Here is a 26456-nt window from a genome sequence, read left to right as displayed (position 1 = left end):
AAAGAGCTAATTCAGAACCTAATATAACTACATTAGAGCTCAAACCTTTGTTTTCCCATTACATAGTTTCATGGCTTCTCTCGCTTAGGCGCAGGGAATGTAAGGGCACTAATGCACGTTCCAACCACAGAATATAATATTGGTGATTCTATCTGGATCATTTTGTTGTCTGTGGTTTGCAGGTTATTTCAAGACCTGGTTCCACTTAAATGCCAGAGATGAAGAGTGAAGTGTGTCCTTGTTCTACATGACTTCTGTCATTGATGCCAGCCTCTCCTCTATTGACTATTTCAGGAAAGACTTACAGGGATACTCATGAACCTATGATACGATCAATTAAAAAAAATAAATATTTTCAGGCATTTGAATCCTCCTGCCAATACTTGTGGCTTTACTATAATAATCCTATTTTTAAAAAGATTTTTCTGTCTTGTATTGGTGTTAAAATCCCACACAAGAAACCTGGTGAAGCAGTGGAATTTAGTCATTTTATCGGTTCTTTTGAAGGAAGCTAGAGGTGCAATTTATTAATACTTATCTTTCAATAGGGCCTCTGTATTTGTAGCAACCGGGGATACTATAGTACTACTCAGGAGTGGGAGGTCAGGGGTATTCCTCATATCTCATGGTGCACACTCACTCTGATCACCCATTGGAATTAGCTCCAGATGTGATTTTTTTTTCTCTTGCTGAATGAGGTTAGTAGTCTAAGTTTGTATGTTTTAATTGTATAGTGTAGTTTTAAGTTATTTTGTTCCTTCTGATCAAAGGTATCTCCATTTGTAACTTGGTTTCCAACCTGTTTTGGGTCTTGTCCCCACCTTTGAGATTATGGATTTTTCTAGTTTGGAATAGGCAATAGCTTTGTAGACAAATCCATAATCTTCATACTGAAGAGTTATGGCTTCTAGTGTGTCTTGGTAATCACAGTTTTATTTGTACACTTGGAACAAGGGATTTGATGCTATGACCATTATTAAGATCTCAGAAGAAGACGAGATACAGCTGTGAATTAGTGACTCTACCAACTAACTGTGTAACATTCAGGCCTGAAGAAGCAGAAAAAGTGCCTGCAGCATTGTCTACATCATCGTACCTTGGACTGCAAGTTCTTCAGATATCGGTAACATAATATGGTTTGACTTGGTCTGCAACTGGAAGGGAAACCGCTTTGGAAAGCTGTGGTGCTATACCCATAGTAACACTCCTGCCTATCAGAAAGTACTGAACCAGTGCATGGGATGCACTGAGTGTGCAGATTTTTGGATGAGATGTAACCAGATGTCCTAATATCTAGTGGTCATGGAAGGTTCAGCACAATTTTTGTAAGAATAAAGATGCTAGTGTCAGTGTCCTCACCAAGTTCTAACTTGGATAACTGCATTTGACTTATTTAAAATTCCTCTGTCATTTCAGTCAGATAGGATAGGCATCATTTTCTGTTCTAAATAGTTTTGCTGTTCTGCTAAAAAGCTGCTGCCTTCCACCCCAGCAGTGCACACCTCTGAATAGCTGAGGAATGATTACATACCTATATGCAACACGGTCGCTTTATATTAAGGAATAATTTATAATTAGTTTATAACAGGTTAATAAATTAATAGATGTTTTCTAGTCCAAACAATTGCTAATAACAAAGGCTAATTAACAGCTATGGTAGTTTTAAGATCATCTGCAGATGTTATCTATAACACATTATTCATCTCTGTAACATGCTTATAACATCCATTAATCCATTATAAATACTGTCTAAATCTACCCTTTAAATAAATGCACAACACTCAGGATATGGGATTTGTCTTCTTGTCTGTTAATTGCTACTACACTTAGTGCACTCTATAAATACTATGTAATCAACACTTTAAAGCATTCAGAGATAGAAAGCACAGTATAAATTAAAGATTATTTTTGAAGATCAAAAATGTAGAGGTTTTTAGTAGACTTTGAGTAAAACACACTGTCCACATTCAGTTCAAAATATAAACCGTGTGATACTTCCCCTGCTAGACTGTAGTTTTTCCAAAGAGTTTTTGGGTGATGTTTATGCTCAGTTTCCATTAACCTCAGAATACCCAACCATCTTGGCCAGAAGTTTTTTACAGTTTGGAGACACAGGCAATTATACTGACAAATGTCTCAATTTATAAACTGACTCATATTGTAGGAATAGGTCAAAAAGATACTTGTTACTAATGGCACCTGAGAGACTAACAAATTTATTTGAGCATAAGCTTTTGTGAGCTACAGCTCACTTCATCGGATGAAGTGAGCTGTAGCTCACAAAAGCTTATGCTCAGATGAATTTGTTAGTCTCTAAGGTGCCACAAGTACTCCTTTTCTTTTTGCGAATACAGACTAACACGGCTGCTACTCTGAAACTTGTTACTAATGGTGATGCAACTCCAGTTTATTATCCAGTAACTAAGATCAAGGAAGGGCTTGAGAAGAAGATACTACTTAATTTTGTATGTGTTATCACAACAAGTCTTGTTCAAGTCTGTTCTTGTAAGTTATACTAAACAACTCATGCAGCTGGCATTTCAGTTACCCAAAAGCAATTCTTTATGCTTTGTGTAGTGTCTTTGCAATACTGATATATATGGGTACTTCTTCACTAACCAAGATTTAAAAGATTAATTTAGAATAGGTGTGCACAGAATCTGCATGTTAGGAATTAAAAAAGGCACAATCTGTGGCAGAAATAAAGCAACCACATACCTGATGCAAACTCCAAAAGTACACTCTTTCAAGCAAATTACCTTGAAATCAAAGATTAGAGCTTGGATCCAGTTGCTTAGTCTGTCTTCTGCCAGTTGCACAATGGCAGCCACTGTGGATAAATACCTGTGAAGAGTTACGAGGCTGAAGTTGGTTCCTTATTACCAGTTTCTTATTTGTGGCACCAGCTCCTTATTCATGGTTCCCAGTTCCTTATTGAAAGGCCAAAAAATAGTTTAAAAATACATCAGTGTAAGATAATTTTTTTTAAAATTTCATCCACTTAATTTGATTGAATGTGATAAAAATTTTAATGATTATTTACTAATTAAATAAATAAGGAGCTAAGATTTAACTGACTGTATGTGACCAAATAAGTTTTGGGTCACCCCATTTGATACGTCCTAGTGATCAAACTATTCTGCGAAGAGCTGGAACGTGCCACTCGCCCAACCCGTAGCTTTGTTTTAGTGCAATATTGCACCCCCACTCTACTTCCATTTTGTAAAGCTAGGTTTTGACTGACGGCACAAGACAAAATGTGACAGACTGTTCGGAAGGAGCTGGGACATATAAGTGGCTGACCCAAAGCTTTATTGTTGTACAATATGCTGCCATATTCACACCCCCACTCCACTTCCATATTGTACATAGAGTTTGAATAAGGCGGTAGACTTTCACTGGCTGTACATGACAAAATAAGTTTTGGGTCACCCCAACTGACCTGTCCCAACAACTGATGGATAGTTCTGAAGGAGCTGACACAAGCCGTTCACCAACCTGAAGCTTTGTTCCTGAGCAGCATGTTACCACCCGTTATGCCACCACCATTTTCTACATTATACATAGAGTTTGAATGAAAGACTGGGTTTTGACTGACTGCATATGACAAAATGTGTCTCGGATTGTGACCGTCAAACTGTTCTGAGGCAGCTGGGCCATGCCACTCACTGACTGGAAGCTTAGTTCCAGCACAATATACTGTGAGATATGACACCCTACCCCACTTCCATATTGTATGTAGCACTTGAATTAGGAACTGGGATTTGACTGGCTGTACAAGGCAAAGTAAGTTTTAGATCGCCCAAAATGGCCGTCTCTGTGACTATTCTGCGAGGAGCTGGAACGTGCCACTCGACTGTTCTGAAGGAGCCAGGACATGGTATTCACCAACCCAAAGCTTCCTTCCTGCACACTATGCTGCCAAATGTCACGTCCCCATCTCATTTCCTTTTTTGTAAATGGTGACTGCATACGGAACTGCGTTTTGACTGACTGGACATGAGAAAATGTGTCTCTGGTCATTCCTGTGTCCATCAGACTGTTCTGAAAGTGCTGTAATAAGTCACTCCCAGATCGAAAGCTTTGTTCCCATGCAATATGCTGCCAAATATCATAACTCCCACCAGACCCCATCCTGGGCATTGTTAGCACATTGATCCATACACATTCAAGTTCCTGTGGGCACGAGTTATCATTAACTCTAAAACAGATAATGGTGTCTTTAATGTAGAGAGCCACCACTCTCACACCTTTTACACACATTGTTCTTCCTAAACAGTTTGTAACCAGTCATGTGAATTGTCCCATGTTGTTTCAGCAATGGCAATTATATAAAAACAGTTCTTAGCAATGAGAATTTCTATTTCCTCTTACTTGTTACTCAGACTCCTAGCATTGGTATAGAAGTAACTGAAAAATGTCTTCTTTTTGCATTTTTTGCCACATCTGTTCAATTAGTTTGTGACATTTTGAGTTTGGTAGTAAATTTGCCTCCTTAACACCCTTCCCAGTGCTGGTAGTTTAATGCCCTCCTAACTGCTACAGCTAGTCTCCAACTGAGAAGGTTGTTCCCTTACCTGTGAGATACAGACCATCCCATTTGTACAGCTCCCTCTCCCACTGGAATGCGGCCCAGTGTTCCACAAAAACAGAATCTTCAAGAGCTGTAGAGCCAACAGTTCACCTCCAAAATTTTTGGTCTTCTGCTGCTCATTGGGCCAGAAAGGTCCAGGGAAGATTGCTTGGATTTTCCTTTTCTTCCATTGTGTTCAAAGATGCCTGAGGTCTTCTATATGTAGTTTCACATGATGCTGTATCATTGGTTCCAATGTGTGTCATTATCAGTGGAGAGTTGCCAGTCCTGCCGTTACATCTCATATCTTCACTTCAGGAAGACAGCACACTATCCTATTGTCCTTGTGTCCCTTCTCTGTTCATTCATCTTAATATGGAGTCCCTAATTATGACGGTTTGCTTCCTTAGAATGGTTAAAGAACCCTCCCTGGCTGCTGCTTATTTGAAACCACAAGGACACCCATCAGTTATGGTCCCTGTAACTTTCTGTTTCATTCCTCTAGAGATGGGTTCACCTCTGGGAGTGGAATATCCTCAGCTCTTCATGACAAAATGACAAGGGACATATCACATGGGGGGACCTAATATATATTTTGTCAGCCAGTCAAACCCCAGCTCCTTAATCAAACTCCATGTACAATACGGAAGTGTGGTGGGAATGTGATATTTGGCTGCATATTTCACAGGAACTAAGCTTTGGGTCAGGGAATGACTTCTTCAAGCTCCTTCAGAACAGCCTGACAGTCACAGGGATGTATCACATGAGGTGACCAGAGACATTTTGTCACTTACATTTTGTCAAATCCTAGCTCCTAATTCAAGCAATATGTACAATATAGAAGTGGGATAGGGGTGTCATATTTCAGAGTATATTGAGCAGGAACAAAACTTTGGGTCAATGACTGGCATGTCCTGGCTCCTCAGAAAAATCTGAGGTCATGGGGATGTTCACTTAGGGTGACCAAAGACACATTTTTGTCACATACAGTCTGAACCGTTCCTTATTCAAGCCCAATGTACAATATGGAAATAGGATAGGTGTATGACATGTGGCAGCATATTGCTCTAGAGCAAAACTTAGGGTCAGTGAGTGGCATGTCCCAGCTCCTTCTGAACAGTCTAGCGGTCACGGGGATGTGTCACTTGAGGTGACCCAAGGCTAATTTTGTCATGTACAGTCTGTCAAATCCCAGCTCCTTATTCAAATTCCATGTACAGCATGGAAAAGTGGTGGGAGCATAACCGGTGGCAGTAGGCTGTTCAGGAACGAGGCTTTCAGTCAGCGAATGGCATGTGTCAGCTCCCGCAGAACAGTTCATCGGTCGCAGGGATGTATCAGTTGGGGTGACCCAAAACGTACTGGGTCCACCTCCTTCTTCAAACTCCAAGTACAATATGGAATTGTGATGCGGTGTGGTATCTGGCAGCACACTGCACATGAACGAAGCTTCGGGTCAGTGAGTGGTATGTCCCAGCTCCCTCAGAACAGTCTGATGGTTGTGGGGCCATGTCACTTAGGGTGACCCAAAATTTATTTTGTCACAAACAGTCAATCAAATCCCAGCTCCTTATTTGATTATTTAATTAAAAATTAATAATTTACATGTTTATCACATTCAATCTATTAATTTGATGAAATTTTTTAAAAAATCTTACATTGATGTATTTTTAAATTATTTTGGCCTTTGAATAAGGAACTGGGAACCGCAAATAAAGAGCTGGTAACACAAATAAGAAACTGGGGAATAAGGAACTAACTTAAGATTTGTTGAAGAGTTAGCATCACAGCATGGCATTCCAGTGACCTACCATTGCTAAGAGATTTAAAGGTTCTAGGATGTTTGACAATGTTTAGCTAATGGAGTGTGAAAAATACTGTGTACTCGCTTGAAGGAAAAGAAAGCGATAGATGAATATTTTTGCAGGAGCACATAGTACTGAGAGTGGTTAAACATATACTATATGACTATGATGGCTACTTTTAAATTTTATAAAACTAAATAAACATTACAACAGTAACAGGGATCTAAGGTACAAACCTTGTCTGGGTGTGTTGGGTTACTCTCCCAAACAATCCAAAAATTCCTGTGTACCAGACCACATCGCAAGTATGCAATCCGTGTTATAACATTGAACAGCTTCCTGTGGGCAGCTACTGCAGATGGCTTGGGATGAAAACCTGCCATTCTTTCCCTGCCCTGTCTTGCTTCATTGCAGCAGAGTGCCTATGTTTGTGATTAAAGGAGGCGCCATCCTTACATTTAAAAAATAAAATTAACTTACATGGTTAGGTAAGAAGTGGTCCTGATGCTGAATTAGGTATCATGTTACAAGAGCACAGAAGCAGTTTAATGGCAGTGCTTCAAGGTCCTTCCTTGCCCTAATCTCATCCCCAAGTCCAGTCAATTAAATCTACATGACAGGTGACTTTTTACACTTAGCTAATGCACATTTTTGCTGAATAGTGGTCACATTTTGCTATAAGATGTTCAGGCCCAGATTCTGGGATCTCAGCTAAACCACTGTACATCTTGAGTAACTCCAGTGAAATAATTGATTTAACAGAGAACAGACTCTCGTACACAAACAAGCATGAGGCATATATTTGGATGATCTTAGTTCTGTGCTCTGCAGCATAGCAACAGCATTGCCAAGCTTGGGAAAAGCAGCTGTCATTCTCTGGTGTTTCCATCTGGGCAGCACGCCAGGAACCTGTTTGAACTCCTGTACATTGCACAATGCCAAGAAATGCTCAAATATCTTAAATCCTCCTCTGGAACAAATTCTTTGTTTTCTACAAACTATGACTCAGTTTTAATTACATTATTAAAAATTAGATCAATTTTTAAGGATTGTGCAATTCCAAAATTAAGTGTAATGGGTGAATTCCATTCTGTACATTTGATTACTCTGCAGATCTAAACCAAAAGCTAATATGTTTTTATGCCAACTTTCCTACATCCTCCCATAAAACTTGAGACCCATGTTCTGAGAATCCCCTTATTCATAAAAAAGACAATGGGGGGGGGGGGAGGGAAATGGACACAAACAGGTACTTATCAACTGTAACAAAAAGATATAGTCAGCAATTGCCAATTGTGAAATCAGTTACTTTAGGCTGCAGTTGTTTGACTCTGCCAGATTTAAAGTGCAAGCCTCAGAAAGGCATGCTGGGGATAGTTTTCCTATATGAAGGTTATTATGCAGTGGGAAAAGTTAGCACAGACTCGGAAGTCATCAAGGAGAGTGCTCCTGGCGAAAGGGCTGTTAAGCCTGTCACAACTCCGTAACTCTAAATATGAATTATCTTTTAAACTGGTGTATAACCATCTGTACACTGTATCCTCCAAACTGCACGCTAGCATTCAGCAATAAATTCACACAACTGTGTAAAGATATATGTAGGATTTTTGGTTTTATGAATTATACCCAAACGATCTTGAACTAACAAATCAAACCACAGAGGTTACAGCAGCTTAAACAGCGTACATTGAGATTTATTAGAACAAGCATGAATAGCAGCAGTGCACAGAGTGATGAAGAGGCAATGAACTGAGTGCACTGAACAACAATAATTATACAATTGCACTTCTTCAGAGATCTATTAGAAAATGCTTTTCAGCAAACAGTTTCCCAAATCTAGCATTGTTTGGATTTGCCTCTGAGGAAAAATAAAAACAAAAAATACACTTTTTTTTTGTGTGGTAAGGCATTAGCAACATTCATCGGCAGGCTAAACAAGTCATCTATACATGCATTATCCAATTACATTGCAACAGGTAAAAGAGCATCATGTTTCCTCAAAAAATTAGAACTTACATCTTTGTTTTCTAACAAAATATGCAGGTAAATCAGGCTCAGCCTGAAGGAAGTAGATGGTACCTTTTGTTACATTTTAGTGCACAATGTAAACTACAGAATAGCCAAGTTCACTTTCATTTCCTAACAAAAGGTGTAAGACCTCTCTTCAGATGGGTCTGATGATAAGGATACAGGGCATACTATATACCTCACCACTTTGAAATTCTTCATTTCAGACTTAAATGCCCTCAGTTTTAGAATCCCCCTCCTGACCTCCAGAGGGAATTGAACAACAGAGGTTTCTTTTGCCAGTCAAGATAACTTATTGAACCTCTAGGACTTTGTAAGCTTCTGTTATTTATTGCAGCAGATGTGGAGAGCCTATCAGGGTCTGCATAAGGCATTTTTCCACCAGCGTGCCTACACCAGTGCAAACCCCCAACATAGATATACTCCACCAGTGTAAGGCAGAGAACTTACACCACCCCCTTACTTTAGGGTCTGTTGTCTCTTACAGCTCTTTCCCTGGCTTCAGTCTTTGAAGTCAGCCAGAAAGAGCCGTATATACCGCAAAAACAACTATATATGCTAGAGTCTAAAAGAAGAGAGGGCAGGCACTTTCTCTAGTTTATAAGGTGTTCCTTGACTGAGGTGAGGAACATGCCTCTCAATGAGATTTGAAATAAGCCACCCCCATGTTAGCAACTCAAAAATATTATTGGAGAATGCTAAGCGGAGTCTCCTTGTTTCACCGGCATACAGCACTAGTAACCACTCTGTAGTAGTGGGGTCCTCAGGAAAAGTTGATGAGGGTAGAAATAGGGATTGTACATGGTTTTACAGTCAGGCTTGGAAAGATGAGATCTGAACTGATAAAGTCAATAATTTATCTAATTTTCCAAAAACTCCCTCCAAAAGAAAATTCTTTCTTAACTGAAATTTACAGTGAGGGAAAGTTAAATGTTTCCTAAAGCATCGCGAGTTTCAGAGTGATTTTCATAAATGCAACACAGCATCAGAGGTGAGAGGACAGCACAAGGGTCTAATACGGCAAAGAGTAACCCTTGCTGCACTTCATACATCTGAGTAGATCCTTTGACTTCATTGAGACTACTCATGTGTATAAAATAAAGCGCACATAGCTGTTTGCACAACTGGAGAGTAAATATCCACTTTAGGCCCCAAACCTGAAAGCTGATTCAGGCAGGTAAACACATCCACTGCCATGGAATCTCACTGAAGTCAATAGGGCTCCCAACAGGGCCAGAGATCCAGCTGCACAAAACAAACCGCAGGCTCAAGGTTTTAGCTATATCAAAGGTGGCACAAGAGAAGACACATGCAAGGGGTTACTTTTTTCAGTGCATGAGGATTAAAAATGAAGTATTGTGAAGCTTATGGTTACCTTATTTTGAACTGTTATCAATGTCAATGTTGTGTCCCTACATTTTGAAGAACAATATTTACTGAAAAAATATAAGGCCCAATCCTGAACAGACTTGCATACATGCTTTACTAAACACTGTGAGTAGTCCCATTGATTTCAATGTATAAAGTTGAGCACGTGTGTAATCTGATTCAGGTGGCCCCAGAGACGACCACACCAACCGCTGCTGGAGCAGCCCCCCGGACAGCCACACCAGCCACTGCTTGGGCAGCCCCTGGAGCATCTGCGGTCCATTCCCCAGTCAGCCAACCCTGGCAGCTGGCTGGAGCAGCCGCGGTCTGCTGGCCCTGGCAGCAGTCCCTGGGCGGCCGACTGGAGCAGCCATGGTCCCCAGCAGCTGGTACTGCTAGCCCCGGGCACGTCCCCTCCAAGATTTAGTCACAGGTATTTTTAGTATAAGTCATGGACAGGTCAAGGGCCATGAATTTTTGTTTATTGCCCATGACCTGTCCATGACTTTTACTAAAAATACCCATGACTAAATTGTAGCCTTAATGATCAGACAGAATACCACAGAGTTCAGACTGCACATTAGGACTTCCTCTGTTTCCTTACCTGGGAAAATGAAACCACTCTTTGCACACATTGCAAATACACAATTGGCTAAATCCTGTTTCATGTCTTTTTTTATTATTATTGTAAAAAGAATAAAGAGTTCCCCCTATAATAAAAGTACATCATCCAGAGATGATTTTACCCACTCCTCTAGTTTTTCATGCTGGAAATGATCAATGGAAAATAAAGGAACACTGTTAACTTAATCACATTCTGGATGAAACTTGTTCATCTACTGCTGTAAGTAATATCTCAATTAATTATAATAAAAGATTAAAGAAAAATATCCTCTTTTTTCCCCACTTAATATGAGATAGATAGCACTGTGTAAAGTCAGGTTCACTGTCTCCTCTTTTTAGTCAGTTTCTCCTGGTTTTTGAGCGGGTCTGTCACAGATTAAATGGAAGCCCAAACATTTTTAAAAACAGGAGAATGTGATTATAAAACCTCAAAAACTGGCAGAGGCACAGAGGCAGATGAAGCACTTACAACTACTTTTAACTCCCTTTTTTGAAACTCTCTACACTTCATATCAAAATTGTCCTTCTGAGGATGGTCACAGACAGTAGTTCTGCAGCGTGGTGAAACGCACAGGAAGATATACGTTATATTAGGGCTAACGTCTATTGAAACCTGCTTTTCGTTCTCTGTTTTAAAGAGTAAGAGATGTGTTCATTTTGTAAGTCGATCCCTTACAATACAGTATATAATTAAAAAAAAAATCAAACTGCATTAAATAGGTCATTTGTTTGAATTTACTGAAATGCCCTTATTCTTACAAATGTAACATGCCTGTGTACAACATTCATTAAAGAGGCACAATTCCTGTTTTGAAGTGGCACAAAAGACATTCTCAGGTATAATTAAAACCTTCATTAGGACAAGTTAGCTACATGCTTTTCTGTAAAAAAGCTTCCCAGAATTCACTATCCATAGCGCATATTTAAGATATGGCACATACTGACATTTGTATACTAAAATGCCCACGTATACAAACAGAACTGAACACAGTTGTTCTTAAGGCATTAGACACCTTTCTGGAATTACTTCACAGTGAATCTACCAGGTGCTGAAACCTCTGACAATTTATATTACTTCTCAGTTAAGTAGCCAGTCTGTTCTGAAGAATTTAGTGAAACTACTCACCTAGGAATAATATTAACTACAGAAGATTCACAATCTTCCATGCCAGAAATTACAGTGTATTAGCAGGTCACAGATAGAGTTTCTGCACCTGTCTGGATCAATAGGAAACAAGGCAAGCCCTGGAAACACAGTGGTGGGTGAAGGAAAAGTTTTTGTAAAGAGCCAATTGAAAGTGAAGAAAATTTTGTGTCATCAGTTAATGAATCTCTCTTCACTCCTGCTCCTCTGTGCTGCCCTGCACATACTCCAGAACTATCCTTCCACAGATACCGTGATTATTTTTGAAACATGAACATTTTTAAAGACTGAATGAACTTTTGCAGAGCCCCTGCATTTTCAGATGAATGCACATTCGTGTCTTAAAAGCACGTCCCTCGACTTTATCTCCTGCCTCCAGGGGACTTGGCATCATTGCAGCCAGGCTATATTAAACTTTGCTTTGAATTATTTTTCCCTCTGAGGCACTCTAAGACTGATTGGAATCAAAGTTGTTTTCAAACAGACTCAGAAAGCATTCTCCCTTTGGGTGGACACCCAAGAGTGTTCATTGTGGTTGCCAAACAAAGGCAGTGAGTGGTTTTAAAGTGTCTCTACAAGGGAAGAGGAGGAGGCCTGGAAACCCAAAGACAAAGAGATTACTAACTTCATACCTGTTGTAAAGAGACAAAAGCCCTTCCTCACTCTCACATGCACCCATATATGGAGGCTAGTGCCAAGCCATGAAAGACTGATGAGCCTTCACAGCTGACACCAGCAGAAATCCCACATGTTCGGTTTCCCGCATCAGGTGGTGGTGGTAAAGCTAATCCCATCCAAAAACACATCTACGTCTCCTGCCTGATCCAGAGTAGGGGAAAAGCAGCACAATAACCAGGCTCAGCAAAGCAGTAGGTGAAATTATTTTATGCTGCATAAACATACAAAATTGGAGCAGGTGAACGAATAAATCAGCAGCAACTATTTCCCTGATCACCACTATTTCACCAGCGTTATAATATGCACAAGGGAATTAATCCAAGTATTGCACAGCTGTGACACTATTTCATGACAGACAACAGGAAAACACCTAATATTATTTTTTCAGCACTACTAGTTCAACAGCAAGATGAGAAATTAAGACAAACTGAATTTAATCTATTTTCTTTAGTGGCCATTCATAGATAAAGAAAATGAATTTGTACTGTAGCTTTATGAGACACAACAAATTTCTAAGATATCTAGTACATATTTTTTGCAAATAGTGGGACAACCTTTCCCTAATTATTTCTGATCTTTGTCTATGTATCCTAGGGAGGTTTTATGTAAAGTTTCCACCCCCTTTGCTACCACCAGTGCAGGTCCACCATTGGTAGCAATGGTAGGAACCCTAACGTAGACAAAGCTACTACTGCAGCTGCTGCTCTTTTAAACAAAATAACGTTTACAAATGCTCTGAGCAGGGTTACAAAATGTAGTTCTTAAAAACCAGGGCCCATGGAAACCTTGCCTACATGTCTACTTCCACCATTGCTATCAACTGGAGCTGCGCTGGCAACACCACTGGTGGGAATCTCCCCCCTACACCCCCCCCCAAAAAAAACACCAAACCAAACCAAACCAACAAAAACCAAACCCATTATGGACACATCTGTCTGTCTCCCAAATGCAGGGAACTTCTGAGGGTAAAATTATGCTTAAACCTTACTTGCTTTCTCTCTCCATGCTTTGCTATCCTCTGAAGGGAGCTTCCAGAGGCAGCAGCCTTTACGAGAACCCCTAGCAACCTGACCTGCTCTGCCCATTACAGATTCCACAAGACCCTGGCTGGACTGAGGAAGAGAAACTCCTATAGTACTTTCATGGGAATATCTGGGAAAGGAAGAGCCTTCCCATCACAGAATGTTTAGGATACAAATGGAATGCAGACTCATGTCCTGAGAGGGACACTACGGCTCAATGACTTCAAATGATTTTAAAATCATTTTTGTGAGGAAATAAATTATACAAACTTTATCTTCTTGAGATTCTCCCCAAAATACAGACTCACAGAAGAAGGAAGAGGCTCAAGGGAGAGAAGAATTGAACTGTCCAATCTGGAAATGTAACATAGGAGAATTTACATCATAGACACTTCTGCAGAAATACATAATTGGGATCTACTGATTTTGGCAGATTGCTGTAGCAGATAATGTGCAACTAAGCTCTGCATAATTTGAATCCATGACATACCTCATTCAGTAGGAAGTTCATTGCAGTGTCTGCTAAACCTTGATTAATCATTCATAAATACTGCCTATTTTACATATGCTTAATTTGTCACACGCAAATAAAAACCCTCAAAATGACCTAAAAGTACATCCCTGTCCATTCAGAGCCTAATATTGTAAGGGTTCAAAAGTGAAATAAATAGATAACATTATTTTTGAGATCAAAGGGATAGGAAACTGGAAAGAGGCTGCTTTTAGATTAAAGCCAAATATAGATTAACTGTTTTTTTCATACGTTTTACATATGCCTAAAGCCAGAATGGGGTGGGCAGGGTTGTTAGCTTTTAGTGCAATGATATTGTAAGAAATCTTCAAATCAATTCATGTTCAAATTGCATCTCACAGCAAGATAACTATTTCTACCATGCAGAAAAAGCTGCCATCTTGGGACAACAGAAAGAAATGCTGCAAAAACTATGTATTTAAGAGAAATTACTGTTGGGACATAAACTGAAAGCCTATATACTCAACATTAGAGCACAGAACAAATTAAGGTACATTTGCAAAATGTTAATGTAAGTATAATGTCCCACTGTGAAAATTAAAGCACAAGGATTGTGCATTTTACTAAGATGCAATGTAAAACAATATCATGTGACCAGGATGGATACCTCTTTGTAGTGCAGGCCACAATAATTTAAAACATCCTCATGTTTTTAAAAATCAACTATTTCTATTGAGTTGATAAAATGCCTTCATATTTTTAAAATCACTTTCCAATTATTTCAAAAATAAAACCTACAAACCAAGGAAGCATTTATAATTGTCTAATTAAATCGCCAGGGTATGTCTAAACGGCAGCTGAGAACATACCCGGATAAGTGGGAACGTAGACAGATACACGCTAGTTGTGCTTGAACTAGCGTGCTGACAATAGTGGGGTGAATGCTGCGATAACGGGCAGTGGCACAGGCTAACTGACCGAGGACAAGTGTGCCTATCCCCTTGGCTCCAAGCTCAGATGGCCAGCCTGGGCCATAACGTCCATACTATACTATTTTTAGTGCATTAGCTCTAGCGGAGCAAGCATGTGTCTGTCTAACTGGGCGGGGAGGCATGCTCCCAGCTGCAGTGTGGAGACATGCTTCATAACAAAGTCAAGCAGGTAGGATTTGTCTGCTATCTTTAATTCATTAATATTGGGTTATGATGGAAATGGTTTTGAACATATCCTGTTTTGTAAAGAAACTTGTTTCTCATTCTGCTATTTCTACTAGCTACCTAATACCCATAATTCCTGGATAGAAGGATGCATTTTAGAGTCAGACAGATCTGGCACAAATAGAGACTTGAGGGTGAAATCCTGGCCCCAGTGAAGTCAACGATAACTTTGCTGTTGACTTCAATGAAACCTGGATTTCACCTTATGGACTTTTTCTTTTCATACCAGCCTAAAGGACTAAGGGTCTGAGCCTACAAACACACATGCACATGGACAATATTGTATTCACGTAGTAATAGTCTTCAGAGTCAATAGTACTGCTCACATAGGTAAGGGGATCTCTACACTGCACTGCAGTATGGACTACCAGGCCATGAACTCCCACGCGCACCAGAATGTTGTGCTCTAGCTGCCCAATGTGGATGCTGCTGGGACAAACTAAATGGCACCTAGTTCACACTAACATAGTCCTGTTGAAGAGAACTACATAAATACAAACTAGCTTCCTTTTAGTTCACACCAGCAGCATCCACATCAGGCAGTTGGAGTGCAACATTTTGGTGCATGCTGCAGTTCATATCCCTGTAGACTGCACTACGGCACAGTATATACAAGCCCTGAAGTTACTCATGTATATTCCTTGGACTGGGGTCCTGACCACGTAATGAGGCAAGCCTGTTTTGTGGACTGACCTTACAGTCCTTTTTCAGACAACATGAACTAAATCAAAGGAGAGTTGTGCCAGAGAACAGATTGCAGGAAGGAAGTTCTTTACATTTGTGGTGTACATTCCTAAAAAAAGGGCTGCTATAAATTATTTTAAAATGTTTTAGTAGCACCTCACAAATCTGCCCTCTGCTAGTCTATACACTTTAGTAGTCACACAAAATACAGTGTGCTATTCTCACTCTTCAGCAAAGATTTAACAGCAGATTCTGTAGAGACGTCTTGTATTATTAAGAATTCCTTATTTTAACAAACTATTCTATAGTACATTAAGAATTCTGATCAATGACAACTGTCAAACTAAAAAAAGAATATTCTGTGATGCATTATTCTTTGGGGCTCTTTTTATTGCGTGTTCATCTCCTTGCTCATTCCTAACATTCGGTAATTTGCAATGAGTGTCCCTATCATTAATGTGAATACGAGAGATTTTAGTATGCCATACACGGGCTTCATGCTATTTTTTTTAAATGATTTTTCCCTTTGATAAATGATATAGTGCTTATAATTAAACAAAATTAGGTCAGTGATAGCACCTGTAGGGTTCATAAAATGTAACTTTGCCCCATGAAGAATGGCATTAATGAAAAATTGAGACATTTTTCCAAACTTGGTGTCTGAAGTTATGCACTTAAATTAAAATCTGATTGTCACAAGGTACTGAACACACAAAGCTTCTGTTCCTGTTAATCATGGTATCAGTTATACACGCTCAACTCAGACTGATGTCAGTGGGAACTGCATACACAGACTGGGGGCATTATATGCCCATGTGATTAATAAGACATGCCACTTAAGTAAAGTGGCAAAGAATGGTTCATTACTATTTTGGATATTATGGGCCAAATTCATCCATGGTGTAATGCTACTGAGGTGAATGGGATTATGTTAGCACAATGAGATTAAATAGAGGTTATATAAAGAGATCAGAGAATCATAGAATATCAGGGTTGGAAGGGACCTCAGGAGGTCATCTAGTCCAAACCCCTGCTCAAAGCAGGACCAATCCCCAACTAAATCATCCCAGCCAGGGCTTTGTCAAGCCAGACCTTAAAAACTTCTAAGGAAGGAGATTCCACCACCTCCCTAGGTAACGCATTCCAGTGTTTCACCACCCTCCTAGTGAAAAAGTTTTTCCTAAGATCCAACCTAAACCTCCCCCACTGCAACTTGAGACCATTACTCCTTGTTCTGTCATCTGCTACCACTGAGAACAGTCTAGATCCATCCTCTTTGGAACCCCCTTTCAGGTAGTTGAAAGCAGCTATCAAATCCCCCCTCATTCTTCTCTTCTGCAGACTAAACAATCCCAGTTCCCTCAGCCACTCCTCGTAAGTCATGTGTTCCAGTTCCCTAATCATTTTTGTTGCCCTCCGCTGGACGTTTTCCAATTTTTCCACATCCTTCTTGTAGTGTGGGGCCCAAAACTGGACACAGTACTCCAGATGAGGCCTCACCAATGTCGAATAGAGGGGAACGATCACGTCCCTCGATCTGCTAGCAATGCCCCTACTTATACATCCCAAAATGCCATTGGCCTTCTTGGCAATAAGGGCACACTGTTGACTCATATCCAGCTTCTTGTCCACTGTAACCCCTAGGTCCTTTTCTGCAGACCTGCTGCCTACCCATTCGGTCAGATGGAATATGCAATCTTGCAACAATGAACAGTTCTCCATTAGTCCATGCTTCTTTCTTTTAAAGTAAAAATAATGTGAATGACTACAAGATAAAAAAAAATATTCTTCGTCAAAACCTCCTAGACAAATAGCTTATATCTCAAGCACTCACAGGAAAACAAAATGCTAAAAGAGGAACTATTACATTGATGTATAAATGAAAGAGCCCCATCCTGAGTGGTGTTGAGTGCCTTCAACTCCCACTGAAGCCAATGGGCATTGCAGGTGCTCAGCACCTCCGAGGATCAGAATCCAAGTTTCCCCAGTTGTTTTTACTTTCTACATGGTAAAGTTATATTTTCTCTCTTTAAGGCTCTTTTGAAATTCTCATTGACATTCTAATTAGTGATGAGCAAACCCTGAGACAGAGACAGCCTGAGTATTTTTTGATTACACCTGCAAATTTTTATTTTGCTAAGCCTCTCCAACCACAACACTATGAATTCCTATCTATCACTGTCACCCCACTGTGCACAATGCTAGTTTCTGGATTATGGATAGGGTGAGCTGGGTGGTTCTTTGAGATATGCCTCAGATATAATGGATGCATTTTACATGACTTAAAAAGTGTGTATTTGTGCTTTGTTTGGTCCCCTTAGTCTTCTGCTGCAGAAGTGGAACCTAGTTGTTTGATCCTTTCAACCTTAGTGATCAGCTTACCTTGTTTTATAGTTTCATTTGAAACAGACTTTTTAAAATGAAAGCTGAGACTCTCCTTTACATTTCTAATGTTTACAATAAGGAGAAATCACAGCCTTCTCAGGGACCCAAAGACCTCAACAGATTCTCAGATTCGGAAAGGTTTGGATGAGCACTATAATATCTGGATGTTTATCTGAACTTTTTGAGAAAAGCTGAATGTACTGAGATTTCTGCTCATCTCCAGCTGCCGTAAAAAGTCTCAGGCCAGACCCAACATCCTACTTATACCTTTAATGTATTCTTTACAAACTGGACCACATTAAACCCTATTACATTCCTATAGGGCTTATTCTCATTGTCTCTATGACCCGTTCATTCTCAATTTCCCCTTAACCAGCTTCTCTTTCCTCTACCATTTTAGAATTCCCCATTATCTTTGCCCTTGATGTAAATCTTGCTGTCAGCTGCTAATGTGATCCTATAACTCTACACTGCTTTTCTTTGGCATGGATTGTATTCTGAAGCAGTTCAGGCAAATACTATGGGCCCCAAGATCACAGTATCACAGAACTCTGAAGGCACGACTAGTAGCATGACAACTAGGTGAGCATTTTAAGAATGGAGAGGAGGTAGTGGGGCTAGCAGAATAGGTGTGTGAGAAGGGGAACAATTTACTCAGGCAGACATATGGCCTGAAGTACAGAATAGGATAATAGTGAGATAAGGAGAAAGATGGGTAGGTGAGAAAAAAAATCATGCATAGTTAAGACAGAAGAGAGAGGAAGGCAGTATTTCTGGATGGTTCAATATTTTCTTTGGAACTAGTCCTTCAATCCCTAATGTAAACTCTTTTATCAAGGCTTCATCAGCAGCGTTTCTTACTGGAAATTCTTCATAATTTAAACTTCATATTCTTTATGCATCAATATTTTACTGCTGCTAGCATGGGGGTAAGTGGAGTTCTAGCTAGTTACTATGGCATACGTTTCTTCAGTCAAGCAGAAGCATGAATTGAGGAAAAAACAAGGTAATATACCTTCTTCTTCAAGTGCTGGTCCCTATATGGATTCCAAACGTGTGTGCACATGTGAGCCATGCATTGGAGCCGAAAGATTCTGTAGCAGCGTCCATTGACCGGCACATGCATTGTACGTCCACCTCATATCTGCAGCTGAGGCTACAACAGGCCATGCAGGGTCGACACCATTCCACTTCCCTCTTATTGCCGCATGGCTAGAGTCAGAACCCCTGTCCATTCGCACCCTCAGCTTTGTGAGAGTGTGATTTCTTGTCTGTTTGCTATGTGTAGATATTTGTATACAGTTGTTCATAGTGTTATCTAGTTGTACTCAGTGGTGGATTAACACACAGGCGCACGGGGCTCAAGCCCAGGGGCCCCAGCCAATTTGGGGGCCCCTACAAAAATCTTGTGTTTATTTTTAGCTGTTTTTGAATTTTAAGTACATAAGCTAAAATATTTTTCCAGGGTTTTTGCTTTTAAATATGTAGTATGTATGATTCTTTTTCAGTCACTTCTCAACAAACTTTGAGACACTCCTGTTGCAATATGCAAATGACCTGCCACATGATTGGTCAGATGCCAACAGTTTCCGTTAGAATTGACAGACAGTAAAAAAGAATCTTACCGCCCCTGTATTTGTTTAGGAAACCCAGAGTACAGCTTGGTGTCACTTAAGAAGGAGTGTTAAGAGAAAGCTGAAACAAGCAAAGGAGGTTAAAGAAGTTGCTTTGCTACAAAAGATACTGACAATAAATCAATACTTCAAGGAGAGAGAGAGAAAGGAGAAACAGTGGATAAAGATGACAAGGTCGGTTTGACAGCCACTATTGCTGGCAGTGGTGGCCTTGGCCTTCAAGAGGAGGAAACTATAGATCAGGACCTGCCAGAGGCAGGCAAGCCAGGACTGAGTTATGCAGGTGAGACAAATGCAATGCAATCAGATGAATTTAGCAGCGATCGTGCCTTGTGGAATAACATTGATGAAAATTTCAGGAGTTTTTTGGATTGCTGTGGGTTCATCTGCTTCTTGTCAAAACAAAAACGTTAAAAATTTCTCTGCTTCTGCTCGGGTGACTGGACAGAAGAAGTGTTGGCTGTCTGAAGACCTATTCTCTTGTCAGCTGCACAACAGTGAATCTGTTATGTGAGACTGCTTATTTACTCACTGGAAATGTTTACTGCTTTGCCTGCAAACTTCTTTCAACCAAAACATATGCCTTTATTGAACAATTGAGTGATTGGGAACACCCTGCATGTTTTTCTGAACACGAGAAAAGCTTGGCCCACTGAAATTGTATGCTGGCATGGATACGGCACGCAAAGGCAACAGGTACAGTTGGTGTGGGCCTAGCTCAGCAGTTTCAGGCAGAATGTCAGTACTGGAGAGATGTCCTTAAGCATGTTGTAGCAGTTATTAAGTTCTTAAGTGAGCATGGACTCACGTTCCATTGCCACAATGGAATAACTTTGGGACACTGTTCTTAAAAGGGTTTAAACTGACCAGCTTGCAGTTACAGAAAAGTGACATCAACCTGAATGCAGTAGTTCAGTTACTGCAATCACTAGAATCATTTGTGGCTTCTCTATGAGAAGAATTTGAGAATTTTGAAAATGCTGCTAAAAACACATGCAAGACTCTTTCACAGAAATATCAAAGTGATCCAACTCTCAAAAACCAAAACAGCAGATGACTCGGGACAACCTGAGGTTTTATTTGAGGGAATATAAAAGTTTCACACTGAGACTTTTTCGGTTGTAATCGACCAGTTATTAAGCTTGTCTTCATTGCCAGCTGGATGCATATAGGTTGTTGAACGACCGCTTTGGAGTACTATTTGAAAACAACTTGCTGGACATTTCTGACATTCACAAGTGCACCACTGAACTTGCTGCAGTTTACCCCAGTGACTTGGAACAAAAATTTTCCCAATGAACTCATACAGTTCAAATTCTTTGTACAAATGAAAGTTTTCAGGCAAAGCGACCTTCAATCGATATTCCCTAATGTGAATGTTGCTCTCAGAATTTTCCTGACCCTACCAGTTACAAATTGTGAAGGAGAATGTACGTTTTCGAAGATGGCAAGGATAAAAAATGAACTGAGATCAACAATGCAGTAAAAGCATCGGAATGCATTATCTCTAATGGCAATTGAGTCAGAACTGGTTTGACAAATAGACTTTGGTGACATTATACATGATTTTTCCTCCCCCAAAACTCAGGAGAAAACGATCATTTGAAAGGTAAGACATATTTTTTATTATGTTTAATGTTTTTGTATTTTTGGTTACATAATGTGATAGTATTATTAAAAGGTAAATTTAATGGGTATATAAAAGAGAGACATTTACAGGATATTAAGTGTAGCACATTTTTCCCATTGCTATGTACAGATGCTCCTGGGAATGACACGCAAAGCCGGCCTGTCATCAGTTTGCTAAGCTTCTCCCAGTTCAATAGATGGTGGCAAAAGGGATCTTTGATGGGATAAACATCACAGAATCAAAATAATAACAACACGTAATCTCTTTAAAAGGAATGTGAAACTTTAAGGATGTGCTTACTAAATCAGAGAATAATCAATCCGAACGTGAAATAATAAAATGGATTATAGAGGGTTTGTTTAAATAATCACTCAAATAAATATAGTATTTTGTTGTTTAATGTTTCAGGCCTGATAAACAATTGACATGGATAGTGTGTTGCTTAATTTAATTAAGATAAGGTATTGGTGAACTTGTATTAGAGACTATTGGCTTGGCCTGTATGTTTTTCTTGTAGTTTACCACAGTGAGCGATGTTAAAAAAAATGTTTTAATGTTTCATTGCTACTCAGATAACAGGGAGGATATTCACAGGTGTTAACAGTTCTTAAATAAGAGTCTACAAGAGCACTAAAGTTTTAACATTATTTCATTTCGAGTTATTTTACATATATTGCATGCATCTAAGCCAAACCATATTTCCAAAACCATATTCATTTTCTATGTAGAAAAATTGAGCAGTTAATTTAGGCATACTGAACTGGGATATGATTTGCTTTATTATTAATGCAGTGTGTAAACACTGAATGGAGTCTTTGTATTAATGCATTTTGATACATTTGTGTTTTTAATGGGATGTGGAAGACCCAAATGTTCTTTGTGCCCAGGGCCCCAGTAAATCTTAATCCACCTCCGATTGTAGCTTCCAGTTCACAGGTAGTTGGTGTAGTTTTCTTTCTTCGCCCTCAGAGGTGGGGGGAACCCCAAACGGGACAATGCCCTGGAATCCAGGCTTCCAGAATTGTGCCTCCTGCCTGCACCCATTTTCACCAGGGCTGTAATGCTCAGGATGGCCCACATCGCCATCCAATGTGCAATCTGTAAATCCTTCCTGCCCCGGACGCAGGATTCCTGAGAACTTTGACTTCGGGAGTTCCTCATGGAAGAGGCCATGTGCCCATGGGTGCATTCCCATCTGAGACCGGCAAAACTGCTGATGCACCAGCTGTCACAGACGGTCAGCGCTGCTGAGCATCTCTCAGGCACAGATCCCAATGGCACCGCGAAAGCCGGACAAGCCTGCCATGAGCAGAAGAAACAGGGCCACGGACATAAGGGCAGATCCCTGTCCAGGACTGTCCAAAAATGCAGCATTGCCTCTCCAAGCAGTGAAAAGTCAGGCGAGAAGTCACATGTCGACCTGGCTGCTCCAGCTCCAAGCTCCCCCGGCTCAAGGGTAAGGACAAGCGCCTGTGGAAGCCAACAGTACAAGTGCTGGCTCCGATCACTGCACTGGCACCTGCAAGCCTACTGCCTGTACTGCCGATGCCGCCTGGACCCTCGGGGTCATCCCATGCAACTCCTCGTACTTCTAGCCGCCTTAACCCGCTGATGTCTACTGAAGAACTGCTGCTCCTGTACCCTGGTTCTCCTCTGCTTCCTGGACCACTGAACATCTCTGTCCTTCCTGGCAGATGAACCATTATTGCTGCTGCTGGAGTGGTGCATCAGTTTTCCCCACCTCGACCCTCTGGTACCAATGGCACCGCCATTGCTGGAACTGTCCTCCAAGTTTGAGGGCTTCATTCTCGCCGGCCCCACAACAGAATTCAGAGTCATGGCACAGACCTCCTCACTTGCCCCCTTATGATCCTGGTGCAGACCACCCATGCTCGGAGACCCTTACTACTGGGCACCTTAAGATCCTTACCAAGCATGCCCTGTCCTGTCTGTAGCTTCGTACCAGCTGTCCCCAGTGTGCCCTCCGGTGCCCTCTGTGTATGGGAAGGGGGAAGGAGAGATGGAACCGGGACTGCCAGTTCTCACAGTGGCCTGTTCCTTCCCAGATGAGGCACTCATTCCGACCTCTCTGTCCCCACCAGACGACTGCCACCAATATCAGGAACTATTACACAGCACCAATGGCTGGACATCCTCCAACCCCAAGTATCCTCATGGATGGTTCTCCCCATTAATGAGGCTATCCTGCAACCAGCTCAGATGATATGACAGACCTCTGCCTCCTGAGCCCCTGACCCGAAGAGAGCAGAGAGATGGTACTTTGTCCCCGCCAAAGGCGTGGAGTTTCTCTTTACTCACCCACCCCTAACTCCTTGGTGGTCTGGCTCTCAACATGAAGGACACCTATTTCCACATCGATATTCACCCAGCCCCATTGCAAGTTCTTCCTCTTCACACTGGGGCACAGCCACTGTCAATTCCAAGTCCTGCCCTTTGGCACAGCGATGGCTCCACACATATTCACCGAAGTCTTCGCTGTTGTAGCAACACAGATGTGCAGTCTCAGCTACTCTGGTTTCCCTTACTTGGAAGAATGGCTTCTTGTTGTACTTTCCCACCCCCGCCTACTCTCCGCCATCCTCTACCCTCCATGCATCTCTCAGGGTCTGCTTCAACAAGGAGAAGTCAGTCCTCATCCCTACCTAGACGATAGACTTTACTGGGGCCTGGCTTGACTTCATCGCAGCATGGGCCTTCCTTCTGGCTGACCACTTCGCCACCATCATGAATCAAATTGCAGGACTGCGCTGCAACCCCCGCATCACTATCTGCTGCTGCTTCCCCCTTCTTGGACATCTGACAGTGTGCACCTCAGTTATGCCACATGCCCGTCTTCACATGCGTTGCCTGCAGCTTGGCTCCTCTCTGTCAACAGACCACAATGTGACCACCTGGACAGCAAGATCCTGATTCCCCAGCCGGCACTGCTGTCCTTCATCTGGTGGACCAATCCACTCACGTGCTGGTCAGTACTCCCTTCAAGCCACCCTCACCACAAACCAGGCTCACAACAGATACCTCCCTCACAGGTGGGGGCGCTTTCTAGGCAGCCACACCACGCACAGCATCTGGATGCCTTGAGAAGCCAGGATGCACTTAAACCTCATAGAACTGCGTTCAGTCTCTCTCACCTGCCAGACATTTCTTCCCCACATACAGGCCAAACACATCCAATTGCTCTCTGACAACACTGCAGTGGTGGTCTACATCAACAAACAGAGCGGGGCAAGAACTCCCTCCCTCTGTCCATCCATCTCTTGAACTAGAGCATCAAACATCAGGTCACAGTCCAGGCTATGTATCTCCCTGGCACCCACCAATGTGCTCAGTAGGATGCTCTACCTGAATCACGAGTGGGAACTGCACGACAACACCCTCTGGTACCTTTTCCACAAGTGGGGCACACTGTGATGGGATCTCTACGCCACTCGTGAGAACCACAAACTTCCGCTTTACTGTTCCAGGGGAGCTGTGCAGGAGGACTCGCAGGGCGATGCCCTTTTCCTCCCTGGATGGACTCTCTCCACTCCGCCTTTCCCATATCCCCCTCCCGCAAATCCTACGCAAGATTCGCCGGGATCGAGCCATGTTTTGGCCCCGCCAGTTTTGGTTCATGGACCTCCTGAACCTCTCCACCCGAATGTCACCTCACCTCCACACACTACCTGATCTCCTCACACAGGACTGGGGCCAACTCTGACATCCCAAACCTGGCCATCTTCACCCCACAGCTTGGTTTTTGGATGGAGCTTGGAGATAGACAGAGCATGCTCCACCCCTGTGTGACATATCCTCACCCAGAGAAAGCGGGTATCCACCATAACCTGCTTGTGATGTTATTGACATGAACTGTGACCGTATAGATCATTGTTGCAACCATTGTTGGTCCCCTATAGATGCACCAAACCTTGTACAAAGGAGGTAAAGTAAGGTGTCTATGGAAAGGTTGTAATTTGCTGGTTATGCTTATGCTGATATTACCTCTTACACCTCTTCCAGCTGCTTCTCCCAAGCTCCATCACCTCTTTCTTCTCTGGGTTTGACCCTCATCCATACCCCAAAGTCATCTGAGGTGAGCTGAACAGGCTGGATTTGAATCTTGTTACATATAGCTTGACATTTCTCAAGCGAAAAAACTGTTGCCCATACTGTTTGGGAAGGGGCTGGGGGAACAGAAGAGGAGTCAAAGGACTCATATCGACTGGTTTTTTGTCCTTTCTCTTCCCTTTTTTTGCCTTTTTAACATTTTTAGAGTGCTGTGGGAGTGCTGAAGCTCTGCTTCAGCTTTGGTGTGGCCTTTTGTGGCTTACCTTCCTCAGGGTCTGGAGCCCTCTGAAGAGGTCTTCCTCATAATCCTCCCTCACTGGGTCCCATTTCCCAGGGGAAGGCGGGAATTCTTGTCCAACCCTTCCTGATTAGCTTGGGAGGAAAGGCCCTGCTTCTTTCCTCAGGGTGCTCAGGATCCACTTTAAGACTTGGATGGAGGGACTGGTGGCCCCACAAGCCTCTCCTCTTTGTTCTGCAAGGGTTTCTGTTACTTATCCCTGACTCAAGTGATCAGGGTCCTCCTTGCTTTTAGAGCTTCTCCCTGCTCTGCACTGGGAGTTCTGGTACATTTTTCCCCGGTTGAAGCCACAGCTGCCTTGGTGGGAAGAATACCCCACCTACCTTTTCGATTAGCAGCCCTCGGCCCTAATGGAATTAGGGTTGGTTGGCTGGGTGCAGGCTGAACACAACTCACTGTCTGCCAAGCCTGGGAAGGCTGCCTCACAAACAGAGCACTGCTTGGCTTTAACCCTGTGTTTTCTTGGCTGCTCTGCCATACTTACATAGCGGCAGAAGAGCCAACAGGGAAACACTGCAGTGGATGCTCAGCGAGGGTTAAACTACTGAAGGTGTACCTGACCCAGGAAGGAGGAGGAAAGGGGAAGAGGAGAACACTGCTCCCCACTGCCCCAAAACTGGGCAGAAACAACTCAAATTGAAAGGTAAGGGTGAGCGCAAGAGAAACCAACACCATCTGCTGCCATGGAGGCAGAGAACCTGGTGGTAAGAAGGAGCGGAGGGATCCTGTCCAGAGCATGAGGCACCAAAAAACTGATCTGCCTCCACGGAGCTGCAGAGAGAGAAGAGAAGCCCAGATGTCCAGAACTGTGGGAAATGCTGAGCTG

The 26456-nt window shown here is 41.9% G+C and overlaps 1 protein-coding gene across 9 annotated transcripts in view; it reads right to left on the bottom strand.

Moving 5' to 3' along the window:
* OSBPL6 (oxysterol binding protein like 6) overlaps positions 1-26456 on the bottom strand; it is a 230339-nt gene that overhangs the window by 1583 nt on the left and 202300 nt on the right. For 8 of the 9 annotated variants that reach the window (XM_073306013.1, XM_073306012.1, XM_073306017.1 and 5 more), the window contains one exon: positions 15498-26453. The exons of the other annotated variant lie outside the window; for it this stretch is intronic. In XM_073306013.1, coding sequence (XP_073162114.1) covers positions 26111-26453 — 343 coding nt within the window. In that variant the 3' untranslated portion in view covers positions 15498-26110. Of the gene's footprint in view, positions 1-15497; positions 26454-26456 lie in introns of those variants that run through there. 9 annotated transcript variants of the gene reach the window in all.

The sequence above is a fragment of the Lepidochelys kempii genome, chromosome 11 (assembly GCF_965140265.1).
Source record: "Lepidochelys kempii isolate rLepKem1 chromosome 11, rLepKem1.hap2, whole genome shotgun sequence".
NCBI classification, from domain to species: Eukaryota; Metazoa; Chordata; order Testudines; family Cheloniidae; genus Lepidochelys; species Lepidochelys kempii.
Note: the sequence above shows the minus strand (reverse complement) of the source record. Positions and strands in the feature narration are given on the sequence as shown.